General features: G+C 34.4%; 1 protein-coding gene across 5 annotated transcripts in view; it reads right to left on the bottom strand.

Moving 5' to 3' along the window:
* The window catches only part of LOC149799291 (basic immunoglobulin-like variable motif-containing protein), a 55,839-nt gene that overhangs the window by 39,189 nt on the left and 4,280 nt on the right, over positions 1-12,370 (bottom strand). For 4 of the 5 annotated variants that reach the window (XM_089958594.1, XM_089958595.1, XM_089958591.1 and 1 more), the window contains 3 exons: positions 10,022-10,319; positions 2,599-3,205; positions 1,626-1,721 (listed from right to left, as the gene is read on the bottom strand). In XM_089958594.1, coding sequence (XP_089814720.1) covers positions 1,626-1,721; positions 2,599-3,205; positions 10,022-10,313 — 995 coding nt within the window. In that variant the 5' untranslated portion in view covers positions 10,314-10,319. Of the gene's footprint in view, positions 1-1,625; positions 1,722-2,598; positions 3,206-8,398; positions 8,556-10,021; positions 10,320-12,370 lie in introns of those variants that run through there. The other variant, XM_089958596.1, reaches the window with a different exon arrangement.

Here is a 12,370-nt window from a genome sequence, read left to right as displayed (position 1 = left end):
CCATTGTTTACTGACACATGGAAACAGATATTAAAGTTAGGAATTAGTAGCAACTTGTCTTTTGAACTCACCACTGCTTTCTGTAATCTGTTGCAGTGTAGCCCAGAAGAGATTCAAACAATTATGTGTTACATTCCAGTGAAATCAAATCTAAACGTGAGTTTAGTCTTCTCAGTATTTGTGAGTATATCAAGACATTTAATCTTGTAAGGGGGATGTCAAGGACAAGGAAAGCTTATTTGGTAATTAGGTTTGTGATTTTAAGGAATTTATGTAGGAGGATGAAAAGTCTAAAGATGTTCTATTGGGACATTTTATCTCTTTTGATAATGCACAGCACTGCATTAAAATCTGTGAGGATTGCCCAACTGTTGAATGTACGATTGATGCTGAAATCATCCAGTTCTTTCTACTAGGTGCCAAAAAAGAAAATTCAGATCCTGATCAACAGGAAGAAGGATTTACTATTGTCACTGACAAGAAGGACAGGCCGGAAACACAGAATGCTGTTTCCAAAGCCATATTAGCATTCAATAAAGGACTGGTGTGGCTAGAAACATAGGACACTGAGCCCTTGAAAATTACACAGCTAACAAATAAAATAGACTGTGCTATAAAAAAAAATAATGATCCAGCGTTTTAAAAAATCTGAAAAGCAGGAAATACTTTTAGGGGAACTGCACATCATGGGAGTGAATACTGTTTTCTTTTATTTGGATTAATACTTTCTGGAATTGCTAATGTGATGTCACTCAGTCATTAATCATCATATGTAACTGATGTTTTAAGCTGAAAACAAGATATTTTACTGATTAAAAAATGCCATGACATTATTCAGTGCACTTGTTACAAATAGATGTTCAGTTATTTAATTAAGAAATGAGTGAACAAATGTTAAATATGTGTTGGTGGTCTCCTCATTGGACAAAATATCTCCAGCATCTGTTTAGAGTCTGCTCCCTTTTTTAACCTTTTTAAAACCAACATCCAGTATGCCTGCATGGAGGCAAGGTCTCCAGTATTTATTAAGGTCTCCTCCATCTTTTACCTATTTATCATAAGCAACTATCAGTCCTGCATAATAATAATAATAATAATAATAATAATAACTTTTTTTAAGAAGGTAAATAAACTAGTTAAATAACAGAAAGAATTTACCATGATGCTCTCTATAAGAGAAAATATTGCAAAAGATGTTATTGTACAGAGATTTCACATCTCATTGAACCGACAAACCCTCAGGAATAAAAAAAATGTTGGACTTAATATCAGAGATACCCACATTTACCGGTACTACTGGAAGTTAATAAATTACTTTTGGGGATTACATTAATGAATAGGTATACATTTTTAAAGATAACAGCTATAGATGATGATTGTTGGTGATCTTAGATAACAAAACAATTTTCTATAACTATTTGCACAATCTCCATTATTTTTAGTTGATTTCTGGCATTCACTTCTGAGCTGATAACATGTATACCTCTCTTGCGTTTTATTGATGAAACTAGAAAATTGTATCCAAATGAAATGTGTAATGGACATGATGTCACACATCAGACAGGCACTGGTAATGCTATAATTCTCCTTCATTGATATGGTGGGAACACAGAAAGTGTACTCACTTCCCGTGTCCCAGGGTACTGAAGAGATAGTTCCAGCAGGAGACAAGAGATGAAACACCACAAGAAGTCTTGTACTGGGGACGGCTCAAACAATACCTGAAACAATCAAAATTATTTATGAAGAACAATCAAAAATAAAAATCCTGTTTTTTTGTCCATTAAATAAATGAAACATACCTTATATATTTCTTTATTATCAGCTGAGGAAAATACTGTGTGAGATAAAATGAATCATGAATTGGAAATCTCTACCTTTAGCATTCAGGTGTGTGATTTGTATTGGGGGGGTAATGGCACTTTAAACTCATTAATTCCCATATCATGCCAAGCAAATGGATGCAATGTGCTTCATCCAAAGACACTCCAAGACAAATGACCCAGGCTGACCTTAGTGTGTCTCAAACCCATGACCTTTGGATTATGTGTCTGAGTCTCTACCCACTGAGTCAGGTGTGTGTGAAGCATTGATCATACATGCAAATGTGCCAAAAACATCATACTAAAATCGTCCATCTAGCCTATATAATTTCCATTATGTGTAGTACATCAAAAATATAAAAACTAGTTGCTTAGTCAGTTATTTATTAGTTATCAAATTAGTAACATGTACTTAAGTTACTAGGCTTAGGTTGTTAGGTAGTTTGATTACAAATAAAATAATTAATAAATTATTCAGTTTTGTTTCATATCTTACTGTTTTTCTGTATTCACTAAATCATGTAAAATGAGAATCAGGGTGCCCAAGACAATTTGTTTTTGGAAATTTTATTTCATCAAGTTATTTGTTCATGAGTAAGGATTACAAACACATTCTGTTGTTCAGTTTAAACATGCAATTTTTCTTTTCTTTCATTACATGTTTAACTGCAAACATTTCTTTTTTACCTAAAAAAGTAAATTACTTTCATAGCTAAAATCGCATTTGTTGACATAAAGATAAGCTTTGTTCTGCATATAAAATACCTATACTGACCATCTTTTCAAGTCTAGCACTTTCCTCTGTGCAATCTGTGCTGCTCCTACCAATACCCTTGGGGGAACATATTTCTCTTTATTGACACTGTTGTTCTCTGCATTTGATAGTTTAGGGATTTTCCGGATAAGTTTTGCAGATCTACTAACATCTGAGATGTTTACTTCCCAAACTGTGGGCTCTCTCCCTCCCTCTGTTTCGGATGAACTTTCCGATAGTTTGCTATCAACAGTATCAGCAGTATCAAGATCCAAAGGCTTCAAATGAGGTTTCTTCTCCTCCAACTGTTCTCCATTTATCTGGTCTTCAAGCGTAGTTTTCCATCTCACTTGTTTCTTGATGCCTTTAGAATCATTTTCAAAGCTTGTAATTTCTGATTTCTCCAATTGCCCAGTAATCTGGTTTTCTGAGATATCCACATCCTCTGTGGCTTTATTGTCTTGGCTACTGACTGGGGCATTATGGCTAGGTGTAACTGATTCCTGGGATTGATTCACTTGACCCTGACCTTGATCTTGACTCTCTAACTCCTTCTCTGCCTCTGGATTTTCATGGGTCTGTGGCTGCTCAACTGCAAGACTTGACCCAGTCCCTCCTCGCCAGTAACCTGAAGTTAATATCAGATATTTAAGGCCCACAGACATTTAAACGTCTGATTATATGTCACTGAATCAAATTTAGTAAATAATGTTTAAAAGAAATGTTTTTAGTTTTTGATCATTTCCCCATTAAACTGTGATTGTATTATATAGACATCTTTGAAAACATATGGGATCCTACTACAAAGTTTACATATTAAGATAAATGAAATGTTAATTATAAACCAAATTCCATCACAACATGATTATTTTGGATCTGATCAATACCATGTCTGTGTGTGTGTGTGTGCGTGTGCGTGTGTGTGCATGCTGTTGTTGTTGTTGTGGGGTTTAACGCCATTTTTCAGCACACAATAGGCTATACATGGCAGCCAGTATTATTGGTGGAGGAAGAACCCGGGAAGACCCGAAAAGAACCACCGACCCACGAGAAGCTACTGGAAAGCTTTCTCACATATCCACATTGGCTGAATCCGAGACTTGAACCAGCGCAGACAGAGGTGAGATGGCAGTGATCCGTAATGGAGAGTGCTTTAGATCACTCGGCCACTCAGGGCCCCTTGTGTGTGTGTGTGTGTGTGTGTCTGTGTATGTGTTCTATAGATCTAATATACTCTGCATGATGTAATTATTATCAAAAGACTCTCGTTGTAAAGAACACAAAGGCAGTCAGCATTACTGGGAAAAATCAACAGAACATTATTTATAAAGTAATGTCTATGCAGCTGTAATGTTATAAGTCTTAAAAGAATCAGGTTTTTGAACTCTAAATGAAGCTCTCACATTCACTGTAGCCAAAGTTTCAACACGGTCTCTCAAACTCAGTCAAGGGAAAGATATGTGACAATGAAATATTTTCTCCTTGTCAAAAGAGATATTATGGGCATTTACATAGTGGGTATTTACATGCACTATGATCCCTCACTATAAGTTAATCCATGATAGTCCTTTATAATGCAGGTAAGATTACTGACCCCATTAACTTGTTGAATTTTTTTATATCATCTGATCATTGCAACATGACTGAACCTTGGCCAATAAGAACAAAATATAATAAGAATTTCAATTATACCACTATAACTCATCATCTGATGCATTAATATAATACAGCTTTCTTGGGACTTCCTTCCAGAAAAGGCTCCCTCACTCAAATCACAGAGGACAGCATTGGCATGGGGGCACTCGCCAGATAAGATGCACTTTTGAGAGAGTGACGTATGTAAGGTGAAGTAGTTCGCATTTAAAATATGCACAATGGAGAGAATTTTGGCATACCTCTATGCTACATTAATGTAATGTGGATGATATTTCTTTTGGATATTGTACTTTTGGAAATTTTACATGATTTAAGCACACTGATAACTAAAATGACTGCTCCCTTGTGTTAAAAAATCAACCTGAATTAGTCTAAAGTACACTATACATAGCAGCTATTAAAACAGGGAAAATGAATTTTGCCAGACTAGACAATACCAGCTTCTGAAAGTGCAATGAATGAATTACCAAATATATAAAATGTAAAAAAAGTTATTGGCTCTTTTTTATACCATTTACCTCTGAAGTTCAGGAAGTGAAAATGACCAAGTAGAGCTAGCACTTTTTTGATAGGTGCACATCTGAAGTAAGGCCAAGCTGTATACTCTATAACCCATAGTACACCCATCAATCATACACCAAAATAAATGGAATTAAAGGTTCTTTGCATTATACCTAAGACATACAAGGTCTTTTTTAAATAGCCAGTATAACCAGTGAGGAAAGCCGGGGAAATTCTTTTTCTTTAAAATTCTAACCCTATGCAAAATATGAAACTGTAGAGCGCCACCATATATCTATAACGTATCAAAATAGTACCTGCCCTAGTACAAGACATACCCAAATGTCAACAGACCCATGGTGACATCTCAAATTATATCAACAGAACAACGCCTACTCTGTCTCCTTGACATTACACATAGAATTATTATGCAATGGCAAATCATGGTCCACTCTGTCTTCTTGACATTCCAAGTAGAATTATTATGCAAAGGCACATCATGGTCCACTCTGTCTTCTTGACATTACAAGAAGAATTATTGTGCAATGGCACATCATGGTCCACACTGACTTCTTGATATTGCAAGTAGAATTATTATGCAAAAAAACATCAGGGTCTACTCTGCCAACTTGACATAATAAGTAAAATTATTATGCAATGGCACATAAGGGTCTACTCTGTCTCCCTGATATTACAAGTAGAATTATTATGCAATAGAACATCAGGGTCTACACTGTCTCATTGACATTATAAGTATTATCAAGCAATGGCACATCAGGGTCAACTCTGTCTCCTTGACATTATAAGTAGAATTATCATGCAATGGCACATCAGGGTCAACTCTGTCTCCTTGAAATTATAAGTAGAATTATCATGCTATGGCACATCAGGGTCTACTCTGTCTCCTTGACATTATAAGTAGAATTATCATGCAATGGCACATCAGGGTCCACTTTGTTTCCTTGAAATTACAAGTAGAACTATTATGCAACAGAACAACAGGGTCTAATCTGCCTCCTTAACATTATAAGTATAATTATCATGCAATGGCACATCAGGGTTTACTCTGTCTGCTTGACATTATAAATAGAGATATTGTACAATGGCACATCAGGGTCTACTCTGTCTCCTTGACATTATAAATACAATTATTATGCAACGGCACATTAGACCTGGTTAAGATTACAAGTAGAATTACCATTTAATGGCACATCAGGGTTTACTCTGTCTCCTTGACATTATAAGTAGAGATATTGTACAATGGCACATCAGGGTCTACTCTGTCTCCTTGACATTATAAATACAATTATTATGCAATGGCACATTAGATCTGATTAACATTACAAGTAGAATTACCATTTAATAGCACATCAGAGTCTAATCTGTCTCCTTGACATTATAAGTAGAATTATCATGCTATGGCACATCAGGGTCTACTCTGTCTCCTTGACATTATAAATACAATTATTATGCAACGGCACATTAGACCTGGTTAAGATTACAAGTAGAATTACCATTTAATGGCACATCAGGGTTTACTCTGTCTCCTTGACATTATAAGTAGAGATATTGTACAATGGCACATCAGGGTCTACTCTGTCTCCTTGACATTATAAATACAATTATTATGCAATGGCACATTAGATCTGATTAACATTACAAGTAGAATTACCATTTAATAGCACATCAGAGTCTAATCTGTCTCCTTGACATTATAAGTAGAATTATCATGCTATGGCACATCAGGGTCTACTCTGTCTCCTTGACATTATAAATACAATTATTATGCAATGGCACATTAGACCTGGTTAAGATTACAAGTAGAATTACCATTTAATAGCACATCAGGGTTTACTCTGTCTCCTTGACATTATAAGTAGAGATATTGTACAATGGCACATCAGGGTCTACTCTATCTCCTTGACATTATAAATACAATTATTATGCAATGGCACATTAGACCTGGTTAAAATTACAAGTAGAATTACCATTTAATAGCACATCAGGGTCTATTCTGTTGACAGTTTTACTAAATTCAGAGTCTGATAATTTTGTGCCCGGGTGCAGGTTCTACCAGAATGCCAGATCTCTGCTACCATTTTGTTGAATTCATGTAGCCTGCTTGATATATTTTTCAAATATAAGCATACACATATGTTGTTATAAAAAGGATCATTCATGACTCATAAAAAAGGAAAAGGCACTTAGCTCCCAATTTTTTGGGAATGATATTGTGAACAATAAAAACAATCAAAAAATAAAATAAAATAAAACTTTTCCAGGATTCTGAATTTAAGCTAAAGTCTCTTGTCCTATGTCCCTCACAGCTACCATCTGAACTGTATTGTCATGTTGCCTTTGGATTTGGCTACCATATGAACTGTATTGCCCTGAAGGCCACGATCTATCAAGAACTGTCACCCTGTTGACCACTGAACTACTAAGTTAACTACATGAACATGTATCGGTTAGGGATACCATCTGAACTATCTTGTCATGTAGTCCTTTGGGCTACTTTCTCAACCATCTGTCATGTAGCCTTTTGGGCTAAATATCTTGTTCTGTGGTCATTTGGGCTACTTTCTCAACCATCTGTCCTGTAGCCTTTTGGGCTAAGTATCTTATCCAGTGGTCCTTTGGGCTCTTTTTCCAACCGTCTGTTATGTAGCCTTATGGGCTAAGTATTTTGTCCTGTGGTCCTTTGGGCTACTTCCTCAACCATCTGCCAAGTAGCCCTTTGATAGATCCTTATGCCTAGCTCTCTGTATTGAGAATCCTTGCTTCCAGGACCACTCCAGTGGCCTAGTGGTCAGAGCTTCCGCTTCAGAAGCGGGAGGTCAGTGGTTCAAACCCTGGCCAAGTCATACCAAAGAACTACAAAAATGGTACTAACAGCTACCTTGCTTGGCACTCAGCATTTAGAGGTTAGTGTTAGGACTGGTCGGCCTGGTGTCAGGATAATATGACTGGGTGGGACATCATGCTACGTGTCTGCACCGTGATGCCCCAGCGTTAGATATCACTATAAACAGCCACACTACAAACATGTTTGCGATATGACTGAAAAATTGTTAACAGCTATGTTAAAAATCCTAATCACACACACACATACACACACTACAGGACCTCTAATTTACCGTTTTTGAGTCGCAATTTTAAATTTTTCAAATATTAATCTATGCTTTTCTAATAGCAGGTCTCACTTTGGGAGGAAATCTGGCCCTAGAACTTTATTTTAAAATTTCTTCAGAGAGCTCTACGAAATATATGAGTTAACAGAAGTAACTGGAGCAATGAATGCTCTTACACTATGAGACTGAGCTAGAAATGTGATCCATCATTGTCTTTCCATCTGAGGTTTTTCAAATTTAAATACATGTATATCCAATATCTTCAATTCTGAATAATCCCCCAAAGATTCTAGAATAAGGCAATTTCTAATGTCAATAAAAAAAATGTCAAAAAAATCAAATTTCTCTAATAATGCATTAGTGTTTTGTATTACCTTTCCATCATCAGTTAGGTAGAAATGATAGAATCTAAAAATTATAAAGTGAAGAATAAACTTTTGAGAAACAAGGTCCATGAATGGGGACACATTTACTGGCCTTCAGCACAAACAAGGTCATGTGATAAATAAGACTACAGTATAAGACATACTTACTTGGCCAAATATATTTCCACATATTGAAAAGATAGAAAAATACCAAGTCCTTCCAATGAACTTGACCCTTTTTCACTATCATAAGTTAGATTGGTGCACCACTAACCTTCGTTGAAAACTATCATTAAAAAATATATGCAATTTCATTACTTTCCCTATATATTTTAATAAATCTACATGCCAATGGTAAAGCAAAAGTAAAAGTCATAAAAAGGTAAGCTAGCAGCAGCTGCCTGAATAGCATTTGGCTGACACAGAGCAGTATTGATTGGCTGTAGCATTCTTGTCTAGCAACAGGTGATGGCACACATTACCTTAGCTACCTGTATACATGTTGAACTTGAACATAGCATGGAAAATATTTATTACAATGAAAGTGTATTACAACATTATATTTTGTTGTATAAATGTTATTCAAGTCTGGATGGTATATATTCCATTAATATTTTCCATCTCTAACAACAGAAAGGTGTCAAATGCACTCGACAATGAAAAGGATATTATTTAGAACCTCTGGTAACCAGTATCCAAAGTGAAAAACAAAATAACAACATGTTCCTGTAACATAAATGCACTGCCAATAGTGCCATAAATCTGGCCTAAATGCCAAACTTAACTGGAAAGACATATGAAAGGATGGATGCTCATGGATAATACTAAATCCACCCACAACACTGATAGTAAGGCATAAATGGTCTCTTCAATCCAGCAATTATTTTCTCTTCAAGTATAGTAAAATTAATAATAAATTGTAATGTGTAACCTCAACACTTTCCTAAAGTGACTATTTTCTGCAATTCCAAAGTGTTCTGGTTATAACTTAATAATTAACTTTATTTACATCTTTATTTATTTGTTTTACATTCATTGCACAAGTTTAGCCAACAAACACAAATATGCCCTCAATGGGTCAATGATGGTGCAATGTGATTTATCAATATTGAAAAGATATACCATTAATCAATGGACATTTTCAGCCTTGGATCATCCATCCATAACTTTTTACTTCATACCAATCTCATTACAAAGAATTATAGTACCATATTTACACATATGATGTGCACCCCATTAAAATCAGTGTTCATCTGAATCAGCTGTTGCATAGTAGGCTGGCCAATCAGCTTCTATACTGTTTGGGGTTTTTTTTAAATCTGAAGCAGAATGATTAAGTTGACACTGATTTTCCAGTTCAAATGGAACAACAGATCTAGGCCTAAACATATGATGCTTAAAGCTGGATGAATGTTACACATGAATAAACACAGCTTTTTTCTTCAGCCAGTCTGATTTCCTCATAACTTGCATACAATTACAGAATTGATTCTTTACATCTTCCACTGATTTCTACAGTGTAAATTATTGATATCACTCTAAAGCTTCTCATGAATAGAAACATAAATTAGAATTGATAATTGAATGGTGTGTGAAACTTACTTATCTTCAAGACATGACAAATAATACTGCATCAAAAAAAATCCAAAACTCATTGCTTTAATAACTGACCAGATAAAAATCTGAAGTTGCAATAAACTTACATTAAGACTATTCAACAGGTTGACATCTATCTATATATCTCTCTATAAATCTATGAATCTGCCTAGTCAGCTAGTTTGCATCTCATACCCTTCTGTAAGTTCTGTAAATCTCTTGCTCTGTTAAAAGCTGTCTCATAATCCTGTTTGTCTAAGCAATTCACTAGCTCCTCCACAAGTAAGACTAGTTTTGGTGAGATGTCTTCTATGCAGGATGTTGTTTGTTTTGAGTACAATGACAGGGGTGAATCCAATTCAACAGCATCATAGAATAAGTCATCCTCAACATTATCTCTTAATCCATCATCTAAAGGCTCATAACTCTTCTCAAGAATTTTGTACTTCTTTGCTGGTGCAGCTGTTTTAATCCAAATGTTCCCCATCTAAGCCTGTAAAGACAATAAGAAAACATTAAACCTGTTATAGTGGAAATCTTTATATTAGGGACACATGCTCAAAAAGGACAACATGGACAAAATTAGTGTCTAAATTTTATTCAAATATTTCATCACTATATCAAGTACACATGCTCATAAAGGGTACAGTTTGTGCTTTTTAGCATACTCTGTGGACATGTTTCTCTCTCTCACTATAAAGCCCATATTACAATACTGTCTCTTTTTTATACAGTGAGAATGCTAACATATTCCTTTTTATTAAGTGACAGCAAAATTGTATGTATAATCAACTTCTTATTAAGGTATTTCACTACAATGTGGTATGCTCTATGGTTCCCACAAGTGGTCCTTCACTATAAACTCTGACCATCATAAAATGTTTGAGCATGTCTTTTATTAAATTGGCTTAATTTAATTCTATTGGATAACTTCTGTGTGTTTTTATTTTACTTGATTTGGTATTGGTTGACAATTACAATCTGATTTCATCACTGTAACTACTGAATATTAAGCATACATGAAAGTAAGCATATTCAGAATATAGACCTTCCCGCAATTTAATAGAAAAATAAGTATAAATGTCTATACAAAAAAAGCAAAATGCATTTTAAGAACTTGTATTAACAGAACTTGGCTTTGCTCTTCTAACAGTTCTTTTGTTTATAATTAGACAATTATAAAGTGAAAATTTAAAAAGCACAAATTTAAAAAGCACTTTCAGTACTGTGAATGAAATCCTAAACAGTCTAAAAAGTTATATCACAAGTCCAAAAGTATATAGCATTCCATTGGTGTTCAAAATGAATTCCAGTCTTGAAAGTGCAGATGAACCAATAGCCTGAAATAGTGTTGATCTGCTAACAGTATTGCTGAATCACAATGATACAATCCAGAATATCCTTTAATGAATTCACAAAAATCCCAAAATATGATTTATAATTTCAATGAATAATTTAAATAAATAAATCCTCTCAAATAGTAACTGAACACAACTGAAATACTGATTCCACTTTAGATGTTCACTGAGGAACGAATAATTCTAATACAAACAATCTTTATAAAAAAAATCAAGACACAATAACAGCAAAAGGATGAAGGTCAAATGTCCATTTCTAAAGCATTCTAAGTTGTTAAAAAGATTAGGCCTATTACTGAAACTTTAATAAAGACTGTGGCAAACATCAGGTATGCCAGGTTTTCACAAGGAAATACCAATATCCTGAACTCAGATCCAACTAAACATGTTTATCTCCAAGTAATTTTGGTTTTAAAATATAATCCAAATTCATAGACAAAAATTAGCTTCATAATATGTTGTTTACAAAATAAAAGACATCAGCTGGGTAGGCCTAAACTCCTACCCTCAACTACAAACTAAGGTCAGTCATAAAACAAAATAAATATACAAACATGTTGAACCCATAGCATTACTAGGGAAGTGATCACAGACACAACTTTGAAAGAGCATGTACTTAGAAACATTCCTACTAAGCTTGAACACAACTGCTGAGCCATTCTGAAAAACCTGTCTTTGCAATCTTTTACAATAATTCCAAAATACATACATGCATACATACATACATACATGCATGCATGCATGCATGCATGCATACATACATACATACATACATACATACATACATACATACATACATACATACATACATACATATACATATGTATATAATTCAAAAATGCAAAAATTATTTTTAAAAGGCAGAAACCTGAAAACAAGAGATATTTTATGTTTATACAGTGACATTATGAATCTTTTTAATAACAGATATACAGTTTCTTAAATAATATTATCACCATCAAATATTTTTCATGACACAATCAAATCACGTAGTCAATTTATTTTAGAAATGGAGGATATTTACTTGAAACAAGTGAATAACAGATATTTCATCGAGTGGTTGAATTTCTCAAATGATAAGTGCAATGTACAAGTTTGCCCATCTATGTTCAGCTGTGTTTTGTGATTATTAACACAGAAAATATAAACAATTATATAGACCTCCTTCACAATGCAAAGTAAAATA

Source organism: Sinohyriopsis cumingii, chromosome 5 (genome assembly GCF_028554795.1).
Source record: "Sinohyriopsis cumingii isolate HCF-2022 chromosome 5, ASM2855479v2, whole genome shotgun sequence".
Lineage (NCBI taxonomy): Eukaryota > Metazoa > Mollusca > Bivalvia > Unionida > Unionidae > Sinohyriopsis > Sinohyriopsis cumingii.
This window is presented reverse-complemented; position numbering and strand designations above follow the sequence as displayed.